The 26780-nt window shown below is 41.7% G+C and overlaps 1 protein-coding gene across 2 annotated transcripts in view; it reads right to left on the reverse strand.

Annotated features, from left to right (window-relative positions):
* The window catches only part of MYOM1 (myomesin 1), a 107566-nt gene that overhangs the window by 32204 nt on the left and 48582 nt on the right, over positions 1-26780 (reverse strand). Inside the window, exons 13-23 of one of the 2 annotated variants that reach the window (XM_074944548.1) lie at positions 22470-22526; positions 21835-21959; positions 19822-20005; positions 18968-19142; positions 16439-16560; positions 15443-15460; positions 11719-11915; positions 9709-9835; positions 8705-8889; positions 7544-7658; positions 1039-1195 (exon numbers count right to left, since the gene is read on the reverse strand). In XM_074944548.1, coding sequence (XP_074800649.1) covers positions 1039-1195; positions 7544-7658; positions 8705-8889; positions 9709-9835; positions 11719-11915; positions 15443-15460; positions 16439-16560; positions 18968-19142; positions 19822-20005; positions 21835-21959; positions 22470-22526 — 1462 coding nt within the window. Of the gene's footprint in view, positions 1-1038; positions 1196-7543; positions 7659-8704; positions 8890-9708; positions 9836-11718; positions 11916-15133; positions 15461-16438; positions 16561-18967; positions 19143-19821; positions 20006-21834; positions 21960-22469; positions 22527-26780 lie in introns of both variants that reach the window. The other variant, XM_074944547.1, reaches the window with a different exon arrangement.

A 26780-nucleotide genomic window follows, 5' to 3' on the forward strand; every position in this document is an offset into this window, starting at 1 on the left:
CTGAGTGTTCTGGAATAGTCCCTGTTATCTTCCCCAGGTAAAAGGGACCTGCTTAACCTGGAACTAATGTATCTACCTTCAGACACTCTCTTGTAGCCATCTGGCCTGACCCTGTCACAGTGGGTATATCCCATGGTGTTTACCATACATGTTGAACCCCACAGACTGTGTATCTGGTACATGAAAGATCTGAATAAGTCCAGCTTAGTCCTGCAGGAAGTGAAATGGGAGCCTGCAGGGTAGAGTGTATAAGACATGGAATAAAGATGCCAGAAAGGGTTCACATGGATACCACTGCATTGCTGGCAGTATGGTAAATACAGGCTGGTTCTAGGAAACATCTCTCTGGATTTCGTTTTCATGTGAGATGTAAGGGATGTGTTACAGATGGCTATAAACAGGGAGGGGGATGTCACATGGTTTCTGAGGTGCTACAGTTGGCAGGGCTCATACATCTACTTCTTCTCCCATATATGTTACTTTTGCACCTGTACATTGGCATCTCCTTCCTCCCTAGAAAAAGCTGGGGAAACCGGTGATCCAGATCATCCTGAAAGTCACCAAATCTGGGGTCAGGTGAACAAAAATGTTCCAATATTCACTGAGAATGCCCCACCACCAGCTCCCTCCTGATCAAACCAGAGTGTTGTTTGCTCCAGCACCTCAAAAGTCTGCAACTAGTGCAGTATAATATGGGAAAGTTTTTGAAGCAGTGAGGACCAAAACAATTTAGTATTTTTTAACATATTTAACCTAAATTGCACCTGCAAATCTGGTCGCCAGTGCAGGTCAGAGAGCACAAGTGTAATGTGCTCTTCATGTGAAGCACTGCTTAAACAAGTGGGATGCATCATTGTGTGTGCTGCAATTTCTGAATAGTCTGAAGGTGGCCTCCCATGTAGACAGCACTGTAATAATCTAACCTTCCAGTGACAAGGGCATGAATAATCTTGGTGAGGTCCACCTCCAAAGGGATGGATTTCTGTGATTCCTAGGATTTATAAACATAACAGAGTTTCTATAAGCAAGGTTCCTTACTTTCCGCCTTTGGTGTCAAAGGCTAATCGAGATTCATCCTCAATTGGTTCATAATTCTTGGACCAGACAAACTTAGAGTCTGAAGACATCTGGTCACATTCAAAGTTCAGGGAAATGACTCCATTATCATCCACATCTACTTCCACTTCTTTAGTTCCTGGAAGATCAAAACAAAGCATGTCTACTTTTTAACAGAAAGCAGCACAAATTATTTGCATGCATATCATTCACAGGGTAAATTAAGCAAAGCCCTTTCCTTCCTTCTGCTCATACATAAGCTGCTGCAACAGGCCAGTGTCCTTGATCCTTTACTCATGAGAAGAGTCTTTATCTAGGTGCGTAATTCCACTGAAGTAATGAACAAATTAAAAAGGGTACATAGGGCAATGAGATTACTTGCACATGATTAAGGACTATGCATACATGAAGATTGCAGCATTGAGCCCTGGGCTGAAAGAAGCCTGATCTCAGGCTTAAAAATAAAATTAAATGCACTGGAAAAACTGAACAGAAACAAATGCAAGTCCATTAAAATGCTCCTGCTTTGAGCAGGGGGTTGGACTAGATGACCTCCTGAGGTCCCTTCCAACCCTGATATTCTATGATTCTATGATTAAATGTTGAAAATATTGTAAAAGTAATACTTTAGACAGTAAGAGATATTCATTGTATTCTTTACATAGGGAAAACTTCTAATTTTCTAGTAAAATACAAGTTCATGCCATGTACACAAGAGTATACTTGGGAAAGGTGGAGGGGTGAATAGGAAATTAAGAGTTCATATTAATTTCACAAATGAATCATCATAGCAGCACTCACTTGTGCATCTAATGGTGTTATACACAGCAGCTCATTCACACGTACAGATGTTGGATTAATCGAGTCTGACATATTACCCAGAAATGGCCTATGAAATGCATCCTGTGCACACCAGTAGGGAGTGTATTTGTGATTGGGCAGCCAAGTACAACACCTTGGTTCAAACCAAGAGCTGGTTTGGAATACTGCCTGCTACTCCTGCAGGCCTTGGTAAGGGTAAGGCCATCCAGCATGCACTGGAAGGGCACTGAATGGGGAATAACAAGTCCAGGGCCAGAATATACCTAGGATCTGTTCTTCATGCATACCTGTGCAGCCAAGAGAACTGCATTTTCTGTATGGGTGCAGAGTTGGCTCTTTACCCCTGTGTCAAATATGGAGGTAATTTTTCTCTAACAACTTGTTTGGTATCGTCACTGGAAGCACTGTTCATTCAAGGGGACTTGGAGAATATCCATTGTGTTTTTGCACAGCTCTGAACTGAACTGGACCTTATCCTTTAAAAAGGACTCTGATGTTATAATATTCAGTTTGAGAGTGTCTTGAACTGCCTAAAATGTCAACGACACACTTTCCCCCCTAAAATGTTATATCTTAAAGAAAAGGGCCTCATTCACAAAAATCCATCAGAATACCCAGAAATTAATAATAAATGAGTAATAAATGCTTTCTTTCCAGCACATTTCTTGAGCCTTGTTCCCACAATCCTAATACTATACATGGCTTCTCCACGACTGTGAGACGCAGCACGTTCCTTTGTAATGACGTAGCTCGTGAACATGTAGCTGACTGTCTTAGTGCTTATAGCTTGCCATAAATGTTTAATAAAAGGAGAGGTCAGTATTTGTTGCTATACCAGTATTATCATTTATCAGCCCTTTCTGTAATGCAATATGCAGTTCAGAGATACATGTAAAGTACCTGTGAATGATAAATGTAGTCTGAGGTCTACATATCTCTTACTGGGCAGTAACATGTTTGTAAATTTACCAATGTAAACCACTACATGGAAATTCACCATTTGACACGTCATTAGTGTTTGTTTCCACTGCAGATTGTTAGCGTATGAATCTTCTGCTGAAAGTGTAGGTAACGTGCAAAAATTCTGCTATAAGTGTGATTCAAAAGGCAATATGCTTGACACTTCATTAGCTTGCGTTCACTATATATTACTACTACCTCTCAGCATTTATATCTGGCAATGGTGGTGTTTATACAACGCAGGGTGCATTTTTATGAGTTAATTTTTTCTCATTTTGCTTTACCTCTACCATAAATAGACTCATAGACATTAAGGTCAGAAGGGACCATTATGATCATCTAGACTGACCTCCTGCACAATGCAGGCCACAGAATCTCACTCACCCACTCCTGCAATAAACCTCTCACCTATGTCTGAGCTATTGAAGTCCTCAAATCATGGTTTAAAGACTTCAAGGTGCAGAGAATCCTCCAGCAGAGGATCCTCCAGGTGCAGAGAATCCGTGCCCCATGCTATAGAGGAAGGTGAAAAAACCCCAGGGCCTCTTCCAATCTGCCCTGGAGGAAAATTCCTTCCCAACCCCAAATACAGCAATCAGCTGAACCCTGAGCATGGGGGCAAGATTCACCAGCCCGATACCCAGGAAAGAATTCTCTGTAGTAACTCAGATCCCACCCCATCTAACATCCCATCACAGGCCATTGGGCCTATTTACCATGAATAGTTAAAGATCAATTAATTGCCAAAATCATGTTATCCCATCATACCATCTCCTCCATAAATACTTAAACAGGTCACTAAGAAACTAAAGCATGTTTCTAGATTATTGGTCTTATCTATCAGATTTCAGAGTAACAGCCGTGTTAGTCTGTATTCGCAAAAAGAAAAGGAGTACTTGTGGCACCTTAGAGACTAACCAATTTATTTGAGCATAAGCTTGTAGCTCACGAAAGCTTATGCTCAAATAAATTGGTTAGTCTCTAAGGTGCCACAAGTACTCCTTTTCTTTTTATCTATCAGAGGTATTCACCAAATCTCCAAAAAGAAATTGGAGAGGTAGACATAACAATATCAGGCAAATTTCCCTTGTCCTAATAGCATGGTGGTTTCAACATCTCATTTTGAGTCTCAGTTAAAGGCCCCATAGGGGAAAAAATTTGGATTATAATAAAGACAGAGACTCTGATATCAAACATTAATTATCCCCATTTCTCTGAGAGTTTCATTACACTGAACTTGTTGATAAGGTGGGCAATTTGGAAAGATTAGAGTATCTGAAATCATTTCAAAATGAGCTGGACAGAGGAATGGGTGAACAGGGCACTTTAATTAAATTTCTGAAACTTGGCTTTAAAGCTCTCAATGCAGACAAAAATCTTCCTGTCCAGTTGGAAATTGCCCATTGATCAGCTGCAATGACTGGGCTGGATAATAGCGTGTGACTAGGGTGAAACAGCAGAAATGTACTGCCACAGTGGGCTCAGTTCTTGAGTCTGGCAAAGCTGGGCTTATTGTAGGGACTGAGGTGGTATGGGAGAAATAGCAACTTTATGCTACTTCTATGCGCCCTTGATCCTGGGGTTGCCTGTGGGTCAGTTCACCCTCACTCGATCCCCAGTTCTGGTGTAACTTGGAGCAGCCTGTTCTAAGTTACTCCTAGCTGCAACAGCTCTCAAATAGTTGTTCCAGCAGCTGAAGATTGCCAGAGCACAGCAGCACTCTAGATGCTAGCATTCAGACCTCATCTAAAAGCCACTCTTCCAATATGCCCCTGTGTTGGCTCTACATAAGGAGAATCCTCAGCTGGAGACATAGGTGAGATTTAAGGCCCTGATCCTGCAATCTGATACCTGTGGGTAGACCTTTATGTCTGGGCAGAGTCCTACTATAGTTAATGGTGCTTCATGCAGGTGCAATGGTCTGCCCACACAGATGATTTTGCAGGATCAGGACCTAATTCTGCTTTGCAGTGAGCAGCACCAGAGCTACGGGCTGGCACAATGGGATTTGAAAAAAGGGTTAAAGCATACTCCTCAGAGCCCTGGGATTTTCTATGGAGAAAACACACAATGAAATCACTTTGATGAAATCAAGACTAAGTTATAGCTAAAGATATAGGTTTGTTTGGGGGTTTGCTGTTTGTTTGGGCCAATTGCTTTGTTTTATTTTATTTTATCTTTTAAAACATTATAAGGAAAAAGTGTACATAGTTGGCAAATAGAAACAAAAAATACAAAATATTTGACCATATTACCCACACATGCTAGAAACAGGAGATTGCCTCCAGTCCTACTGACAGAAATAATTCCTTTCAGTATATTTATTTAAGTTTCTATTCCTCTTGGGTTAGAGATCTTGCTCTCCCGCTGATATTTCTGACTTATTCATCAAAAGTAACATTGCAATTCTATTTGCAAAATGCAGGAATCCTCCAGACTTATGTGACCAAAATAACATTTTGCATCTATCCACGATCTTAATAATGCCAACTTTAGTTAGGAAACTACCTTTCCAGAAGATCTGAGACCAGTTTTTAAAAATATCATGATCATGCCTGAGATTTGTATGGTTTGAGTGAGAAAGCATTTTTAACCAGATTTTTGCCTTTTTGAGGGATTTGTTTTGTCTTTTCTTAACCCTTCATAAGAAGTGTAGTTTGGCAGAGACCATATTTACAGATCTGAGCTAAAAGTATGGGTCAACAACAAAGTCACTACAAGATAAATTGGCCCTGAGCTTCCCTGAGAACTTTGTTGGGCCAAATCTTGACTCTCCTACTTTGTGGACTTGGAATCCGACCCCAGCTCTGTGCCCCTGAGCAATAATGAAATCCTGAGACAAGAATCCTATATGGGTAACAGCCAGGGTGCAGCTCTGCAGTTAAGGGCTGTGGGCGTTCTCTGCTGAGTTTGGCCCTATGACTCTAGACACACACCTTACTACAGCTATCATAGATCTTAATGGGAGTTACATGGCTAAATCTCCTTGCAGGTGTTAAAAAAGTGTCCCCAGCTCTGAATGACTGCTTATATTCTCTTTCTGTTGGAACTGAAATTATATGAGAGGTTCCTTATTTGATATGTGTGGGGGTTGCTATTGCATGACAAGCTTGTGTTATCAGTCTGAAGGCTAAGCATTAATCCTCAAAGGGAAGCGGAAACTTTGGGGCAAATGTTCATCTGATTCTTATTTCATGAGTTTTTCTATTTTCATTGTGAATAACCCAATGTCAGAACAATAGGACTCTATGGGTAGGTCTACACTTCAATAAAACACCCACAGCCGGTCCATGTCAACTGACTTGGGATCACAGGGCTCAGGCTGTGGGGCTCTAAAGTTGCAGAATAGACATCAGGCACTAACGGGAGCCTGGGCTCTGGAACCCTCCCCGCTCATGGGATCCCAAAATCGGGGCTCCAAGTGTGAGCCCAAACGTCTACACTGCCATTTTATAGCCCCATAGCCTGAGCCCCACAAGCCCGACTCAGCTGACATGGGATGTTTTATTGAAGGGTAGACATATCCTACAGGCCCTGTCCTACTCTCATTGGTGACTGGCAAAAAGTCCCAATGGGTCAAGGAGCTCCTAGAACGAGGCTGCAGCCTTAGATGTGTTTATCTTATACTAAATTGTTACTAATTATGTATCTAAAGGAGATTTTGGGGGTACATTTTTCATCTTGTACCTTTTGGTTTACAGCACAAAAAATATACCTGCATGAGCTTCAGAGTCTTAGATGTTTTACTTTTGTGTTTGTTTTTATTAGTTTCATATATTGTGTGTCAGTTCTAACAACAGTACTACCTCCTATGAGTAGATTAAAAATCTATGGGCCCAACGCCTCTTCCTATGGAAATACCAATGGAAAGGGTCTGGAGGGAGGAAAGCTATATGAAGCTCACAGGGATTCCTTCATGTTCTTCTGTTTTATTAAGGGCTATGTCCCCTGTGGAAATAGCAGGGGTCCAGAGTCCAAAACCACAGATACTCAGATACCTATATGAAACCCATGGATCCACTGGAGTTCTGGGTCCAGCTGTGTGGGGATTCTGTGCCTCCACACTGATTCTTGGGTTCCCTGTTTCTCTCCACACCTTTCTAGCATTGTGGATTCAGTGGAGCCATGCTGAAAGCATTTCTCCAGTTAGCAGCTGCCCTGGGATCTCCATGTAAAGGTAGTCTCCACAGCACAGATGGTGTCTGTGTTAACTTGTGGAAGGATTTACTGCTGGTGTCAAGGGAGAAAAAGAACATTCTCCTTGGCCCATTCACAGCCTGTCTCCTCCCCAGGTACTCTCTGTGAGTCAAGGGACTGAAGGGATACGAGCTGCAGTGGCAGCTGCAGCTGATCTCCCTTACCTAAGTGTGGAAGTTACACTCCATGCACTGATCTAGGGGAACAATTGGACCCTCTATTTATGTATTTATCTGCATTTGCATACAAATATTATTTTACCATATTTGTGTGTTCCAGTATTTGTGTGTATGTATGGTATGGGCATCCAAGCGTTTTCAGAAAATTTATTTTGTAAAGGAGGTAAAGAGTCACACTCAACTGATATCATTTATAGGAAAAGGGGTTGGTGCATTGGTAATACATTGAAGGACAGATGGGTTCAATTCCTTTGTGTGTATTCTCTGCTTATGAGCATGTCTGATAAATATGAACCTGTATTAATGCAGATGCAAAACAACAAACGAACCTGGTCGTGTTTCTGCTATGACAGGGTCAGTGGTATCAGAAGGTTTCCCGACACCAGCTTGATTTGTTGCTCGCACCCGGAACAGATAGCTGACACCTTCCTTTAGGCCACTGACCTAGAAAAAGCAAATAGAGAAGCAAGGTACACTACTGAGTAGTTCATTTTACTCTTCCATATCTATAACATTAGTTTGGAGGCTTAACAATAATTTAACTTCCTCTTTTGTTTTTCTCCTTTTCCTCTTGGCAACTTCCACTTTCCTCATGTCCCTCCCATCCAGGCTAACGTGACTGTAACTTATGTTTGTTTGCTACTTGTGTCTAGCCAGCATTTTTGATGGTGTCATCAATGATGTTAGCACATTTCTGGGAACAGGATGTTTTTAATTCTTGTGCAGTCTATCTGCCTCTGCAGCTGCAGACCAAAAATACTGCAGGTCAATTCTGGCTTTTAAAAAAAATTGTAGTCAGAGTGGATAATTCAAACCATAGATATTTAGAATCTGGAGGTCATTCTCTATTGGATTATAATGATTTTAACATCCAGTTTGAGGCTACACTACATTCCAATGTCCCTTTAAAAATACACAAGCAAAGATCACATTTTAAAGTGAGGGTTTTTTTTAAATGACCTTTGAAATATACAAATTTCAAATGTATCTATACATTTGTACACTCCTGGAAGAATGTTTAGAATCAAGATACAGTTAATCTTATATTTAGAAATTGCACCATGAAATTATGTACCATAATAGCATAGCCATCTAAATTACAAACTCACAAAAAATTAGATGACAGGGTATATTATGTTAAAAGCAGCCATCCTGTCGTATTTTCACAGCACACACCTCAGTGATTTGCCACTTGTGTTCACCTTTGAGTCAGGAAATACAGAGGCTACATCTGTGTTATAACACTATTTTAGGAACGCCATTTCACTTTGGTAGTGCATTCTTTTATTTTTAGACTTATTGGGACAAATTTTCTTCCAAGTTAAACCCCTATGTGACTCTGCTAGCATTACATGGGTGTAACTGAGGGCACAACATAGCTTGATAAGCTAAAACTGTAAGGAAGCACTACCAAAATAGAATGGCATACCTAGAACTGACTTCACAGAAGTTGCACTGGTGTAATTGAATTTGGTTCCAAAACGGATTACCTTTAAGAATTTATTTGCAATTGGCTTCTCATTGACACTCCTCCAATGTTCGTCTGTTGCTTCTGTTTCCTTCACATCAACATAGTAACCAGTTACGGGATTGCGGCCAATATACACTGGTGGTTTCCACAGTAAAACCAAAGAGTCTTTTCTAACTTCAGTGTATAAGAGATCATGGGGTGGTCCTAAAGGATAGAAAAAAAGTTGAAATCTTGTGCATTAAATAAAGCCACAAGCAGGCCATTGCATAAAACAAATGAAAAATGTACCATCTCAAAAAGACTGTGGACTAAATTCAGAGTGGGTGTAAGTAGATACAACTTCATTGTACCTGTGAACTTATACAGTCCCAAAAATGAACTAGCTCCCAAAATGATCCAATTTCCCTTTTTTCTATCCTACAATGTCTCAATCAAACATAAATGACCAGTCTCATCAAATGACAGGGAGAGAAGTTAATTATTAAACTCATTCATTTGTTGAGAGCCTGATCTAATGCCCATTGACGTCAATGGGAGTCTTTTCATTAACTTTAGTGGGTATTGGATCTGGCCCTGAACGGACATGTTCAGGACAGGGCTAAAGGGCCTGTTTCTTCACTGCCTTGCACCTTGTGTAGACATTTACACCAGGCATAGATGTAGTATAGGAACCTATTAAATAGAAAAGAAATAAACAATTAGCTGCAATGTGGGTATTCAATGCTATCAAATCAGAAGAGCAATGTTTAACACCCACTTTGCACAGGTGTAAATGACTGCAAAGCAGTGGAGAGTCAAGCCTTATGTGCTGAGCAACTTTACTTCCATTGATTTCTATTGGAACTGAGAGCACACAGCAGGTGTAGCAGCAAACCCATGGCAGACCTCAGGATGCATCCTGCTGAGAATAAGAACAGAACACTGTTCTAGACAGCAGCATTCCTCTCTCATTTGGTGTAGAGTGTGGGTTTAGTATTCTCCACTCAATGATGTTGAGCTTTGATGTTCTGTTTAGATTTTTACCTGGAACAGCAATGGTCCATTCTTCACATTTGAAGGATCGAGTAGGGGGGGAGGGAGTGCCGACCCCAGCTAGGTTAGCAGCAGCCACTTGGAATTGGTACACCATGTTTTCCTTCAAATTGTGAATCTGCAGGATTAATAAAACTATACCCATTAACCTTGCTTTAAAGTTGTAGGAGGAGGTTGCACTGATGACTATGTCACATATGAAAACTCGAGGATACAAATCCTCTTTATAAAGCCTGTAAAATGAACAGGTGAAAGCAATATTAAAAATCAGTTATGTATACTTTCATTTCTTTTCAAAGATTTAAGAAAGAAAAGGCACCACAAAAGCTACCGTTGTGCACTGGTGTCTGGCCAATACCTTCTATAAACAGCCACTTCTGAGCAAACTGAGAAAGGTTTGAGACTATGGGCTTGTCTTTGTGTACAGCACTACAGTGGTGCAGTTGCACTGTTCTAGGTCTTTAGTGAAGACACTACAACACCTGACAGGAGAGCTTCTCCCATCAGCATAGTTAATGCACCCCCGGAGAGGGAAGCTATGTTGGGGGAGAAGCTCTCCCATCAACATAGGGCTGTCTACCCAGGGGGTTAGGTTGGTATAACTACATTGCTCGGGGGGTGGATTTTTCACACCGCTGAGCGACATCATTATACCAATATAGGTCTGTAGTGTAGACCTAGCCTATGAATTTTCTAAATGTGCATAAACTGTAATAAAACAAACAAACAAAAAAACCCCAACCTATCTTTACTGTTAGACATTGTGCTAGGTAGGTAGGGAGCAGAGTGTCACCAGCCACGCGTTAATAACATAATTCAGCCTGCTGATGTAGGAGATGTCCCTGCAGTGAGGTGTACGCCGGAACTCATTTAAAAAGCAGCCGTATGCACTCATGACAATTATGTGCTGCAGATGGTAGCATACTTGCAAGCTGGATCAGGATCGAGCTGCAGATCGTGACTTCTTTAGGCCACAGCCAGTCAGCACAGCAGTGGCTCAACCCCCTAGTACTCTATTAAGTGTGAAAATGGCCTCATTTTCAAAGATGCTGGGCACGTGTAGCTTCTATTGGTGACATGAGTTCTTAGATACTATGGTGATGGGTGTCAGGCTGAAAGTAGCTCGTTCAGTAGCTAAGTGTGTAGATTGAGGAGTACACTCAGGGTATGTCTACGCTGCCCACGTTACAGCGCAGCCGCGGCAGCACTGTGAAACGGGCAGCGTAGTCACGCTTTACCGCCACGGGAGAGCTCTCCCGGCGATAAAAAACAACGAGGGATGGTAGCGTTAGCGCCGGGAGCACTGTCTATACGGGCGCTTTTCAGCACTAAAACTGTCACTCTGGGGTGTGTTTCTTCACACCCCTGAACGACTAAAGTTTTAGCGCTCAAAGTGTGTAGTGTAAACACAGCCATAGGAAAAAGCATACCCTACTCTACTCCCACCCACAAAGCAGAGGGCAGGGGATGGCACTAAACATTTATATACAAACCCTCTGCATCCGAGACGTGTTAACTGGTGATTCTTATTGTGCTTTAGAAATAAACACTGACAAGAAGCAAAGGACTAGAAGAATACATTGTTTTACTTTTCATCCTAATACACACCTGATGTAGAATCACAAATCATTGTGAACAACATATTAACCATCTAAGACATGAAACAGCTTTTAAAAGGCTGAATACCCTCTATTAAATTGTAGACCAGGTTTCTGAGTCACATTTAATAGAGTAATAATACTTTTTCACTTATATAGCACCATTTTATCAAGGAACCCAAAATACTTCCAAAAAAGGACAGCATAACTCTTATTATATCTGTGGCATTAAAGAATGAGCAAACCAAGAAAATATTAGAATACATTTGTTTACTATGGAGTATCTCTGACATAAACATCCCAATCCACTGGAAACAATTAGTTAGAAGCTGTTTTTCCTAATCTGTCTTGTTACATATATACTTCTGATGCATGCTCAGCAATATGAAAATTAACCTCTTACCCTGTAGGCCCTCTCACTAATTGGTTTAATGTTGGCCTCGTTCCATTTTCCAGGAACTCCATCAATCACTTCACGATAGTTCACATAGTAGCCAGTAATTTCAGCTCCGCCAATGATTTTGGGCTGTTTCCATCCTAGCACCATTGAGTCATGAACACTTTCAAGTACAGTGATGTCATAAGGTGGAGATGGGGCAGCTGTGTCAACATGAACATAATATGAGTAGGCAGTAATCCTTCTACTAGTCAAACGAGCATTTGTCTGGCTTTCTCATCTTGTACTTCTTAGTCAGGAAAATCTCCATTTGTAGTCAATGGAAATTTTGCTGGTGTAAGGAATGCAGGATGAAGGCCTCCATAAGCCCAATAAAAAACTAAGCTACATAAGCATTAGCTATACAGCAGTGTTTGATATTTGAGAAACAAGCTGATACACAGTGAAAGTGTGTGTCGCAACTGCAGCTCTCATATAAGTGAGCAGGTTTCATTTTCAATACAGTGAAAGATGAAAAACTAAAACTAACACCATAGCAGACTTGCAAAATTTTGGAGATGCAATGATTTGTTTTCTTTTGCTGAAACCAACTTTTTCCCACACTCAATTTTTTCTTTAGTTCCTTTTTTTACCCCACGCTTCCCTGATGAGAACAGAGGTAATGCAGCACCACCTACTTCCTCATTTTTGGTGTCTTAATGTTATAATGATATCATTGCACCCTTTGGGTAAACTTACCTTACTGAAGGAAAGCACAGTCATAGACGCAGCTGTATGATCAGAAATAGAAGAGGCCTGTTTCTGGAGCTTACTTTAAAAATATCTGGAGCACAATTTTTTTTTTAAACCAACGTAGAAAGCATGAAACTTCAGTCCAACAACTGCACCCACTTCCTTACAATATATCTTACATACATCCTGGTGGAATATTTGTACACAGAGTATTTACCACTGGTCAGCTGTTGGCAATACTTAGGAACTCTTAGTCTCACTTTGGATGTAGCTCAGAATTTTGAAGGACCTCATCTGCTGAATGTTCTTTCAGAATAACACATCATCCAGTCAGCAAAAACTTTATTTTAATTAGTAAAGAAAACCTGCAGAAAAAAAACCTACTGCCTTTGAAATCAAGGATAACTATCACTAATTAACTACATTTAATTTAATATATTATGCAGGAAGCTGTTGCTGAAGTGTATTCAACTGTATGTAGGTATACATTTAGACAGGTGCTCAGATACCACAACGATGGGCATGTATTGCTGGATGATGTATAAGAAAAGTCTAATTGTGTACATATTACAGTTATTTCCCCTGTTTTCTTATTGTCCTGTTTAACAGACTATATCAGCTGGTGTCAGCATAGCTCTACTGAAGTAACCAGTTTATACCAGCTGAAGATCTAGCCAAGTGTCCTTAAGTATGGTGGATGCTAAAGTGTTGGTTGCATATAACTGCTGTATGTGCACTTACAAACTTGATGGGTTTTCTCCATTAAACTATTACTGTCAACTGACAAATACAATATATAATATTCACTAGCACTATGCCTTAAAGTATAAGAAGTCTAAGCATAAATCCACAAAGGAACTCAATATATCTAAAAACAGCAGAGGTGTTCCTACTCACTATCATGTGTAAGCAGAGTCAAGATGAGCTCCACCCTGACACCTGGTGGTGAGGTGTGGCAAATTGTGGAAAAGAACTTCAGGGGCTGATCTCATTTGCATAGGCACACCCACCCCACCTAGAATGAGGCCATAGCTGCCCAAATGGTCACTTTGGCTGCTGTGGGATCCCCAGTGTCTCTGTTATTGGGGCAGGAAGAATAAATTGTTATTACCCTGATTATGGGAACTGTGCTTGGAACTGTACTTGGCCTTTTGTTATGATGGAGGGACTCGCCATCAACTAAGTAGCATTCGCTAGGCAAGGGTCATGGGTTCCAAAACTCTGTGAATTGAGAAAGGCTGGGAACAGGTGTTAATACTTGGTGGCATGGGCCCCCTGGTGAGGGCCTTACATGCTAATTGCACTTCCTCCTCTCTCCACTGTGGAATATCAGAACTAATTTTGATTCCGTTAGGAGTCTAGTTAAAGGCTGCTGAGCTCACTTTGGGCTAGTGGTGCACCACCACTGAGGCTCCCCTACTACAAGCTGAATTCACAAAAGAGCTGAACTGACTAAGAGCTGAAATCACTGAGTGTTGTGTTAAGTAGTGGGGGAGCCTGAAGATATATTGTGGAGCAGTTCATGGGACGGCAGGAGCTGCTCGTGGGCCGCGGAGCTAAGCGAAGCAGTTTGTGGGGCGGCTGGTGGAGTGGAGCAGAGTGAAGCCCTATGGAGCTGCGGGGTGGTCAGCTTCAGATCATGTAAGGTGCCCCATACCTCTCTCTTCCCCCGCCCCCCATCTCCACCCAGGTTGGGAGGTAAAGCTCTGCAGATAAACTTTCGAACTCTGGGGCTGCCCTGACCAGGGACAGAGACTTTTGGGTCATTGGACTTTTAGGACTTTGGGTGATTTGGGGTTGCTGGACTCAAGAACCAAAGGGAAAGGGCATGCCCCAATTTGCTTGGGGTGGGTTTTTGCTCATGGGTTGTGTTATGAATCTTGTTGGTGGTGTTTCCCCAACATAATGCCACATTGTTTCTCTCTGTTATTAAAAGGCTTTTTGTTACACTCAGACTCTGTGCTTGCGAGAGGGGAGGTATTGCCTCTTGGAGGCGCCCAGCGGGGGTGGTATATATTTGTCCCAGGTCACTGGGTGGGGCTCGAGCCGGTTTTGCATTGTGTTATTGGAATGGAACCCCTAGATACTGAACCCGGCCCTTGTTGCTGCCAACTCTGACAGGCAGAAGGGTTACACATGTAACAATTAACTCACGGGATTTTGTTTCCTTTGTATATAATCTAGAGTCTGAATATCCACACTCCTTATAGAGAATGAACTGCTGGCAGGTGTTAAAAATCCCTCTGACTATGCAATACAAGCTTTCAGAGTAGCAGCCATGTTAGTCTGTATTCGCAAAAGAAAAGGAGTACTTTGTTAGTCTCTAAGGTGCCACAAGTACTCCTTTTCTTTTGCGAATACAAGCTTTGTTGCTATCCCCAGAAATACCACCAAAGTGATTTAGAATTCATGATATTTTTGGATACATAAGTGTAATATATAAAGTAAAGCAAGCTATTAAATTAGTAAATGATTTTAAATGTTTTGCTGTCAACAGACACAATGTATGGGAAATGGTCCCCCATACCATTCCATCCATAATGACCCTTAATGAAAAGCTGAGTATGTAAATGGATCTGATGGAAGATGCATCATCGGTGAGAATGTCCATTGTGACTTGGATGATAAGAGATGAAAATTGTCTGAGATGAATGTGCTGAAATGGTGAAATCTGTTTATGAGCTCTCACCTATATCTTCCTTCTCTTTCATTTTCTCCAATGCCAAAGGATCCCCAGGTTGAGTCTTACTTGCCTGCTTAGCAGCTCCCTTCTGTGGTGAAGGTGTAGGAACATTCTTAACCGTTTCTCTTACTTCACTGACTCCTGTACTCCCCAGTTTATCAGAGCTACTGGGTAGCACGTGTCTATTAAATTTAGCATTGCATTTTAGCAAAGCATCTGTGTCAAAGATAGGCTGGAAGGACTCATGCATGCCTTCCCAGGAGGTAGTGTAGTCTGTTAGTCCACCAGCTTTACCACTCAGTTCAGGACACACACCATGAAGCAATCCTCCCCCTGTAATTGCCAGAAAATAACAGACATTTTGAATTAGACATCATTCCTTTTTCTTCATTTATTCAACAGAATGAAGAAATGGCCACAAAGAACACAGGCAGGACATGAACAAACATGATTTTTGCAGACATTATGATATGCTTCGACTCACGAGAAATGTGAAAAGCATAGAGTACCTCCCAACCTTCTCATTACAAGTAACTCTTTTTTTAATGGTATATATTTTACAGCACAGATGTGACAGTCCATAATCTGGAAAGCTAATAGAAGTAAAGTGATTGTCACTTGCCACACTTCTTTTAAGATTAGACCCTTTAAACCATATCTATGATCGTTTCAGCTCATCTTTAGAAGTGCCTCTGTGCCACACTTGTCTTCTGAGGTTGGGAGGTATGTCAGTTTGATACAAATAGAGTTAGAATGTTGAAAACATACAATTTATTCTGGTTCAGTGAGTTCATTAGTCTCCTTATGTTAGTTCAGGCAGTGGCAAAACAGAAATAGCTCATCAACAGTATGGCGGATGCACAGGGTTTTAGGAGGTTTACAGAAGAGAACGACAGCATTATTAGTAGGTTCAGGTATGAAAATAAATCAAGCCGTTAGATATAGGAACTGACTTTACGCAGGATGATGTGTATTAGAGGTGATTTATATCACACTATGAAATTAGACTGGCATTCCATTTTTCAGTGAACTATGACGTGAACTTAACAGCGTTTTCATACAGTGGTTCATGAATAACATCTGAGGAAGCCTGGATGGTGAAGATGAACAATCTACACGTGCGCAGTGACTGAGTGACTGCAAAAGTACGGCTGTGAAGCATTACACATGATATGACCAATGGGAAAAATCATTATCTGTGGACAGTACTGTAAAACAATATAATTAGTTACAAATAATTGCTGAAAAAAACTTTCTGGAATCATTCAAATTTTTGTTTACTATTGACCACGGCAATGGAACATAGCTTACCAATGGCTGCTTTGACTTCAATAGCCTCTGATTCCTGTGAATATTCACTGAGTCCAGCCGCATTAACAGCTCTGACTCGGAAAATGTAGTTCTCACCAGTGAGGAGTCCATGGCAAATGAATCTAAAGCAAAACAGTAAAGGAACACTTAGAAAACCCCTACCCCGCTGTAGTGAATGGGAGTTTGCCATTGACCTGAGTGGGGCCAGGATTTTACCCCTGTAGTATCTGTATTGCAGTGAGACAACATACAAAGGAGACTTGGATATCAGCAGGAAGGCTGATATGAAATTCTATTTCAAGGAAGCAAATAGGTATGTTTCAATAGTAATGTCTGGAAATGACTGTCAAACCAATCTGTATGTGAGCAGTTCTTATGCTAATTTAAGGGTTCTGTCTCATAAAAGTGAGGCTTATGGAAATGTGCAAACAGAGGTGAAATATGGAAAAATAAAATGAGCATGTTGCTTTTTGTGAAGAAGTTAATGATAATTTCTCCTTTTAAAAATGAAATATTCATTTACTTGCCATATTAACCCAATCCTATGGGATTGATCTTGCACAGCCCAGATATAGATGGCAGGGCAGGGATAAGTACAAGGTATAATGTGATGGGCAGGATAAGGAGCACTTCTCAGTAAGCAATCAATTACCTCTGCCTACTAGCAGGAGAAAGGTCAAAGAACAAAGGGCACAGCTAAGCACCTCATTTGCATAACAAGGATCGCACTCATGTCTCCTGAGACATGCCCATTCTCTGCCATCACCTAACACTTTTTTCCATGAGCTCATGAGAGCATGGGAGTTGCTGTGTCAGGGGGTAGCTTCCTTCTGCTCATAAGGGCATGTCTACACTTACCTCCCGAGCGATCAATCCAGCGGGGGTCGATTAATCGCGTCTAGCGAAGACGCGATAAATTGACTGCTGAGCACTCTCCCGTCGACTCCAGTACTCCACCCGAGTGATAAGTACAGGTGGAGTCGATGGGGAAGCTGCAGCAGTCGACCTACCACAGTGAAGACACCACGGTAAGTAGCTCTAAGTATGTCGACTTCAGCTACGCTATTTTCGTAGCTGAAGTTGCGTAACTTAGACACACTTAGCTTGCCCCCACCCACCCCCAGTGTAGACCAGGCCTTAACTGCACCCACATGTAGCCTCTGCTCATGCTTGTACTTTCCAACGGGTACATCACAAAGATTTGTAGGACCTAGACCTATGTCTGCTTCAGTGCCATGCTTATAATGCTAGGTGTAACGTTATGTGGTTAGTATGAGTTTCTGCTATAATTTGTCTTCAGCCATACTTGAAAAATTACCATAAACCATGAAAGTTACAGTAAATATAGAGAATAAGAGCGGAAAAAAGATGTCAGAATTTCAACTTCAATTTCTTGCTTCTAAACATCACACAGTAACCTCCTTAACGTTTAAATAGAGGAGTCAGTAGTGGACAGAAGGTTGATGTACATTTTTACCCATGCAACATCTTCATTACACTATAGGATAATAAATAGCATTGGTTGTAAGCACTTCATGGCAGGGAACATCTTTTACTCTGTCTCTCTAAAGTCCTCAATACAACGAAGGCACCTCAATGCTGACTGTAACCTAGGCACTCTAATAATAATTCTCTATCATGGTGGCTAATGATTGTAAAGTTAGCAATGTTAATCAGGTACTATTATAAGTCATAATAATCCAGACCTGGCTTTCAATTACAACATAAATATTCAATAACTCCTTTGAATTCAATGGAATTTCTCTGGATTTACAGCAGTGTAACCAGGATCAGATCAGAATTTGCTAATTAAGGGCCTGATTCTTAGATTCTTACACAGGCAAAATTCCTATTGAGCCAAATTTTGGTTTAATTTATGAAGGTGTAAATCTGGAGTAACTTCATTGATTGACAGAATGAATTTAGTATGAATAAAGGATGTGAGTTCTGTATGAAAGGAATTAGTACATTTGCAATGTAGCATGAAATTTTCTAATGTGCTCATGAGTCTCTTTGATGATGAAAGTGAAACATCAGTGACAGGAAGGGCAGTTGGAGGGAAAGCAGACACATCCTGGTGTCATATTAGTTATACAGTTCTAGAAATATTTACCATTGCCCTTCAAAATGGAGAGCTTTGCTCCCTAACATTATGCAATCTAGTTTTCTAAGTTTGCAAGATCACTCATTCTTTATCTTACTATTTTGTACTATTGTACAATAGCTAGCCCATTTGTTACTCTTGTTCTTGCCTTGCTTGCTGCCACTTCCCTTTTTGTTAGTTACACTTACTTGTTGCCTCTGAATTAAAATTAGATTGTAAGTTTCTTGGGGTCAGAGACCATGATTTAATATATGTTTGTATAGCACCGAGTGCAATGTGGCCCCAATCTTGATTCAGACCTTAGTTTGCTACCACAATACTAGTACTACTATTATTGTTATAGCCATAAAGTATGTAAACCAGCAAACAAACTTGCCATGCTTGGGGACCAGCAAACCTGCCTTCCATGTTATTATATCCACTACCTTGTGCCTTTCACTGGATTGTTATTGCTTGGTTCCCAATGGCCAGATCCAGCTATGCTTGCTTCTATGTAATACCCAACCAACTCCTTGGCATCTTTAGATTCTGTCCAAGTGACAACCACTGAAGTATCTGTATTCCTGGTTGGTATAATACGGCCAGGGACTTTGGGAATATCTGGGGGGACAAACAAAAATAAATTAGTAACTAATAAGGGTAAAATTTACCAACATAAAAATAAGGATCACATTGTGCTCTTGATTATGAAAGTGTGAATCCAAGCAACTCCAGTGACTTCATCTGAGTTTCTGTACTCCAGATTTACACTAGTGTAACTCTGAGTAGAATTCAGCCCTCAACTTTTAAAGCTTCTAAAGTAGCCAAGGTTACTCTATTTTGGCTACTATCTTGGATTTTCCTCCACAAGAAGAAGTCCCTGTATCAACTTTAGAAGTATAAGATTTAGTTTTGTTTTAGATTGCAAAATTTGATAAAATAAAAACAACTAGGGCTGGTCAAATTTGGAAATTCTTTTCTGTGAAAAATTTCAAATGAAATAAAACATTTTTTATCCAAAAAAATTGCCCATTTTTTATTATTATTTGTGGTCTTTGCAGTTATTTGCATGATTATTTGAAGTCATTGATGCCCTCGGTCAGCATCTGCCACCTCAATATATACAAAAGGATCCACAATTCAAGTCAGAATGAACAATAAAAAAAAAGAACAAATCACTGTCTACCGTTCACAGTTGTGTCAGTTATGGAGCATCCATGTGTCTGCTTCAAGCAAAATAATTACTGGATGCTCTTAAAGGGTAGCCACAGACACAGGATATGTCTGACTATACACTTACCAAGTTTGTCACCCACCACCGTAGCTTCAGTTGCTTCTGAGGGCTCACCAACGCCAGCGGAATTACAACAGCGAACACGGAAACGATAAGATTTCCCTTCAGCCAAGTCAAAAACAGCAAAGCGAGGAGACTTTACAGGGATTTCAGTGTTCACTCTCTGCCAGTTCTCTGTGCCTGCAATACACTGCATTCAAAACAAGAAACAGCCATTAGGACAGAGCTATTCAATGCACAGAACTTAGTAGACAATCTAGACTGCCAAGAAGTTCCATCTGACTGCCAACCCCACAGCTATTATGGAAGATGTGGAGCTACATTCTTCTTGGCCAGGCCTCAGAATGAATAAATAGACTTCCCACCTCATGAGTTCTCCAAGTGATCACCTATTCCTAGAGGCTTCCTGTTTTCACTATGTCATAGCTGATACATCCTAGAATTCTTTGTGTGTAGGAAGTACTGCCACTGCTAGGACCAATTCTGCATCATATCCAGTGCTCCAGTCCTTGCTCTGGCTGTAGAATTTTCAGGAGGGGAAAAGAAGCATCTTTCCCAGAAAGGACTCCAGTACCATCAGAGGGGCAAAGCAGTAACATCACCACAGTGCTTCTTGGAGCACTGGCCACTCCAGAGCATCCTTTGAGGGTGGACTGCAGTATAGAATGCATTAGCAATGTGCAGTCCCTGCGTTCTTCTAAATGCAGAGAATGTGATTGTTGGAGGCTGCTGTGAGGGGCTGCAAAGCAGAGGTGGTTCCTTGCACTTTCTCCCTTCCCCTACGTACTAGGTCATGATCAGCCACCATCTGGCCTTGATTTTTTAGGGGGGAAAAAAAAAAGCAAGTGCATTGTATTTGTGGCTGATGCTTGTTCCAGGTGGCCAGAAGTACTGCATATGATGAACACTTCTGCTGCCAATATTATTGAGAAAATAAAGAATATGTTCTCTCCATGTGGATTACCTAAAGGTTCTCAATTTGTTTGAGGAATTTCAAATATTCCTCAGAAAAACATCAGTATCACACATCACATCTGCTGCCTATCACCCTGTATTCAATGGGCTAACACAACACTTTCTTTTGCAGACACTTAAAGGGCACGAAGGTGAAAAATGGAGGGAGAACCCTGCCATGCTGTGTTGCAGATTTTCTTCTGTCATGTATACCACAGTCCGCTGTACAGAAAATTCATCATTCTTTAAATGTACTTTGCTAATTAGATTTGATTTACCAGATTTCACAAGCTGAATGAGAAACAACACAGAGTAGAGAACCCACAAGGTATGTCTCCATGATTTTACGCCTAGACCAGTAAGGGAACAAAGTAGGGAAAACAAGCATTGTCAGAAGGGTTTGGGGGAGCAGCAACCGACCTGGAAGAGCTAAAAGGGGAGAACATTAAGAATTACATTGGCCAGCAGGTACAACATAAAGATTAAAAAAAGAGAGGGCACTAAAATTAAGACTGATGATTGTGTATGACTGCAAAAGAAATGTGTTGTGCTTGTTATCAGCTTGAAGAAGTAGTCAATGAAAATGTTACTATAGAGGATGAATATGAGGATACAGATGAAAAAGGAAAAGAAGAGTTGATGCCAAATGGCCCTCTTGAGGAACATCTCCAGCCACAGTGTGAACCCATACCTCCCACAAGACTAGCCTTATTTACACAGGTGTGGTATCTGTATGATTCTGCTTTCCCTGTACTGCACCCTTATGTAGAAAGTCTATCTGCCTATCTGCTAGAAGGTGGGCCCATGATGTAGTTCAAGCGAGAGGCACACTCTGCTTTAACTTTAGTGGAGATTTTATCTTTGTTCTTTTTTTCTCTGGGGTTTTCCTTAAATCAACAGTAAAAGTCATCTAGACTGAGTGCACATGTTTTGCTTTTTGAATATGGAAAAGACAATAGTCTGAAGGTCTCAGTGTAAAGTAGCTTGGGAAGATTAGACAAGATGGCAGAGCAAACTTTTAAGAAGAAGAAGACACTTCACTTTACTTTGATGCTGCGATTTTACCTTTTCCACAAAGTACATGACACCCTCATGACCCCGTTCTCCAGGGGGTTTCCAGCTGAGCACAACATAGTTCTTGGTGGCTTCAATAACATGGAGGTCTGAAGGCGGGCCAGGAACAACACCCTCTGTAGAACATGACAGAAGAGAAGGAAGTTTATGTTTGAATCAGGTAGGTAGGCTAGCCGAGTCCCTCGCCCTGCCCCCAGGTGCTCCTGAGAAAATATCAATAGATTTATTTCTGTCAGGTCAGACAATTTCAAAGCTGAGTGATTTTTAAAATTCCTCAAAATGTGCACTGACTTACTTGAATTTCTGAATGATTATCCTGATGAAAGCATACATCAAGTATCTCATGCAGATCCCACTGTTTTGGAGTCTGATTTCTTTAAAAAATAGCAGAGTTAAAAATATCTAAATACCATTTCTGAATTTGCGTAAATTGTTTTCATGTTTATTTATTTGGACCTGAAGAACATAAATCATGACAGCTAAATTCAGAGGTATTTTAAGCTACAGAGATTTTAACTGTAAAGGACTTTGGGCCTGATCCAAAGCCCATTGAAGTCAGTGAGAGTCTTTCCACTGACTTCAATCAGCATCACGTCAGACCTTTTTAAGAGAAGGTACGTGTTTACCTGCAGGTTCTTCCTCAGTGACAATAATCTGTCCTGTCCAGGGAGCAGAAGGATGACCTGAAATAGAGAGTGGAGTTATCATAGGAGTGAGACAGATCAGAAACTGTTTTGAAAATAATGAAAAAGTAACTCATTTATTATTTCAGAGTATCCGGTGAAGTGAACTGTAGCTCACGAAAGCTTATGCTCAAATAAATGTGTTGGTCTCTAAGGTGCCACAAGTACTCCTTTTCGTTCATTTATTATTCAGAGCAAATGGTTGGAATTACATGAGATTTATGTAATCTCCATCTAAGATATTGAATGTTCTGGACAAAACTTTTAAAAAATGATTTTAGAGTAATTATTCAAATGTCAGTTTAAAAACCAACAATAAAAACCATACACATAGTATTTAAGAAATCCTGGACACATCTGGTAGTGCACTGCAATCCATTAGCAGCACTGTAAGCCTCCTTTATTTGTACCAAGAAAACTAAACTGTGCCAGCAAGGTTTCAATAATGAAAATGGACTATATTAACAGAAGGCCAGATCGGAAGCTTGAGTCCATTATCCAGCAGATGGACTGGTTGAAGACATTTTATTCTAACTGGCAGAAATCCTGCAATGGTTTTAGATTGACCCAGGAACTGGGAAAGCCTCCCAGATTTTCTCACTGCCAGTCCAGTGCATTGTTCTGCCTGTTAGACTATTAAACTGCTCAATGCACTTTCACCTTGGAGTAGCAGATCTCCTCACAGATGAAAGTCAGATCTGCTGAATTACTTTTCTGAATTGCTGTCAGGGCCATGAAAGGTAGAAGGGAGGGAAGAAAAGAAGGGGATTGAAGAGAAGATCATCCAGGAGTAAGATAGACTAAGCGAGGGGAAGCATGGAGGTGAGGAAGGGGAGAGGCAACAAAGAGGAGGGGAGTATGTTATGTAGACCTGGCTTCCTACTCATGGACAAACTCCTCACTCATTTAAAGTCTTGCCTTTCCACTCTCCCCAGCAAGAAAACAATAGAACAATGCCTCCCAAGTCCCAGGTTGTATGACTGCTCAGAGCTCAAGTATGAAACTGCAGAAAAACCTGAGAGTCTCTGGATTAAGTTTAGAAGCCTGAGCAACAAGGGTGATGTCGTGGTGGGAGTCTGCTATAGACCACCGGACCAGGGGGATGAGGTGGACGAGGCTTTCTTCCGGCAAGTCGCAGAAGCTACTAGATCGCATGCCCTGGTTCTCATGGGCGACTTCAATCATCCTGATATCTGCTGGGAGAGCAATACAGCGGTGCACAGACAATCCAGGAAGTTTTTGGAAACTGTAGGGGACAATTTCCTGGTGCAAGTGCTGGAGGAACCAACCAGGGGTGGAGCTCTTCTTGACCTGCTGCTCACAAACCGGGAAGAACTAGTAGGGGAAGCAAAAGTGGATGGGAACCTGGGAGGCAGTGACCATGAGATGGTCGAGTTCAGGATCCTGACACAAGGAAGAAAGGAAAGCAGCAGAATACGGACCCTGGACTTCAGAAAAGCAGACTTTGACTCCCTCAGGGAACTGATGGGCAGGATCCCCTGGGAGAATAACATGAGGGGGAAAGGAGTCCAGGTGAGCTGGCTGTATTTTAAAGAATCCTTATTGAGGTTACAGGGACAAACCATCCCTATGTGTAGAAAGAATAGTAAATATGGCAGGCGACCAGCTTGGCTTAACAGTGAAATCCTTGCTGATCTTAAACACAAAAAAGAGGCTTACAAGAAGTGGAAGATTGGACAAATGACCAGGGATGAGTATATAAATATTGCTCAGGCATGTAGGAATGGAATCAGGAAGGCTAAATCACACCTGGAGTTGCAGCTAGCGAGGGATGTTAAGAGTAACAAGAAGGGTTTCTTCAGGTATGTTGGCAATAAGAAGAAAGCCAAGGAAAGTGTGGGCCCCTTACTAAATGAGGGAGGCAACCTAGTGACAGAGGATGTGGAAAAAGCTAATGAACTCAATGCTTTTTTTGCCTCTGTCTTCACGAACAAGGTCAGCTCCCAGACTACTGCACTGGGCAGCACAGCATGGGGAGGAGGTGGCCAGCCCTCTGTGAAGGTGGAAGTGGTTCGGGACTAATTAGAAAAACTGGACGTGCACAAGTCCATGGGGCCAGATGCGTTGCATCCGAGAGTGCTAAAGGAATTGGCGGATGTGATTGCTGAGCCATTGTCCATTATCTTTGAAAACTCATGGCGATCGGGGGAAGTCCCGGAAGATTGGAAAAAGGCTAATGTAGTGCCCATCTTTAAAAAAGGGAAGAAGGATGATCCTGGGAACTACAGGCCAGTCAGCTTCACCTCAGTCCCCAGAAAAATCATGGAGCATGTCCTCAAGGAATCAATTCTGAAGCACTTAGACGAGAGGAAAGTGATCAGGAACAGTCAGCATAGATTCACCAAGGGAAAGTCATGCCTGACTAATCTAATTGCCTTCTATGATGAGATAACTGGTTCTGTGGATGAAGGGAAAGCAGTGGACGTGTTATTCCTCGACTTTAGCAAGGCTTTTGACACAGTCTCCCACAGTATTCTTGTCAGCAAGTTAAAGAAGTGTGGGCTGGATGGATGCACTACAAGGTGGGTAGAAAGTTGGCTAGATTGTCGGGCTCAACGGGTAGTGATCAATGGCTCCATGTCTAGTTGGCAGCCGGTATCTAGCGGAGTGCCCCAAGGGTCGGTCCCGGGGCCGGTTTTGTTCAATATCTTCCTTAATGATCTGGAGGATGGTGTGGATTGTACCCTCAGCAAGTTTGCGGATGACACTAAACTGGGAGGAGAGGTAGATATGCTGGAGGGTAGAGATAGGATACAGAGGGACCGAGACAAATTAGAGGATTGGGCCAAAAGAAATCTGATGAGGTTCAATAAGGACAAGTGCAGAGTCCTGCACTTAGGACGGAAGAATCCAATGCACCGCTACAGACTAGGGACCGAATGGCTAGGCAGCAGTTCTGCAGAGAAGGACCTAGGGGTGACAGTGGACGAGAAGCTGGATATGAGTCAACAGTGTGCCCTTGTTGCCAAGAAGGCCAATGGCATTTTGGGGTGTATAAGTAGGGGCATTGCCAGCAGATCAAGGGACGTGATCGTTCCCCTCTATTCGACATTGGTGAGGCCTCATCTGGAGTACTGTGTCCAGTTTTGGGCCCCACACTACAAGAAGGATGTGGAGAAATTGGAGAGAGTCCAGCGAAGGGCAACAAAAATGATTAGGGGACTGGAACACATGACTTATGAGGAGAGGCTGAGGGAACTGGGATTGTTTAGTCTACGGAAGAGAAGAATGAGGGGGGATTTGATAGCTGCTTTTAACTACCTGAAAGGTGGATCCAAAGATGATGGATCTAGACTATTCTCAGTGATAGCAGATGACAGGACAAGGAGTAATGGTCTCAAGTTGCAGTGGGGGAGGTTTAGGTTGGATATTAGGAAAAACTTTTTCACTAGGAGCGTGGTGAAACACTGGAATGCGTTACCTAGGGAGGTGGTGGAATCCCCTTCCTTAGAAGTTTTTAAGGTCAGGCTTGACAAAGCCCTGGCTGGGATGATTTAGATGGGATTGGTCCTGCTCTGGGCAGGGGGTTGGACTAGATGGCCTCCAGAGGTCCCTTCCAACTCTGTTATTCTATGATTCTATCATTTCTATGAACTCCTCTCTGAGCAAGGTGGCAATTAACTTTCCTGGGCCTTTAGAGCCCGAGCCTTTCTCTAACATTTCCTTTTTTAAATTTCAAGTGGGGTATTTTGATCATCTGACTACAGCACTGGCTGGCAACCCCTGTGGCATCACTCCTGTGGCTCTGCATGCCATTTGAACAACTGAAAACAGGGTTCAGTACAGTATTTCCCTCACCCTGACTTGTTTTAATTACAAAAACTTCAGAGTGGAGTGGGAAGAACTGGACTTTAGGCTTGTGTTTCAGCATGGGGTGGATACTTGGAAGTAAAAATAAACATTTAAATAAAAATCTACCATCAGTGCTTTTTGTCACTGAAAGAGCAAAACTGGCAGTCCACAGGATAAAGACTGTGACTCACAAAACATTAACTTTCAAGTAAAGAGTTTGAGCTTGATTATCCACTGGCCTACTCGTTTTATGCGGGTGTGACTCCATGGCTTTGATGGAATTAGGCCCCCTTACCTGCTACACAGCAAGAGAATGGAATCTGCCAATAAAACCAAAGCAGCACTCTCCAGGCAACTGCTCTGCTCCTTTTTTCAATTTCCTGTAAGTACACAGCTTTGTACTTCAGATAACAGAAGACAAGCTTTGGTGAGAAGATTCAG

The sequence above is a fragment of the Natator depressus genome, chromosome 2, assembly GCF_965152275.1.
Source record: "Natator depressus isolate rNatDep1 chromosome 2, rNatDep2.hap1, whole genome shotgun sequence".
Lineage (NCBI taxonomy): Eukaryota > Metazoa > Chordata > Testudines > Cheloniidae > Natator > Natator depressus.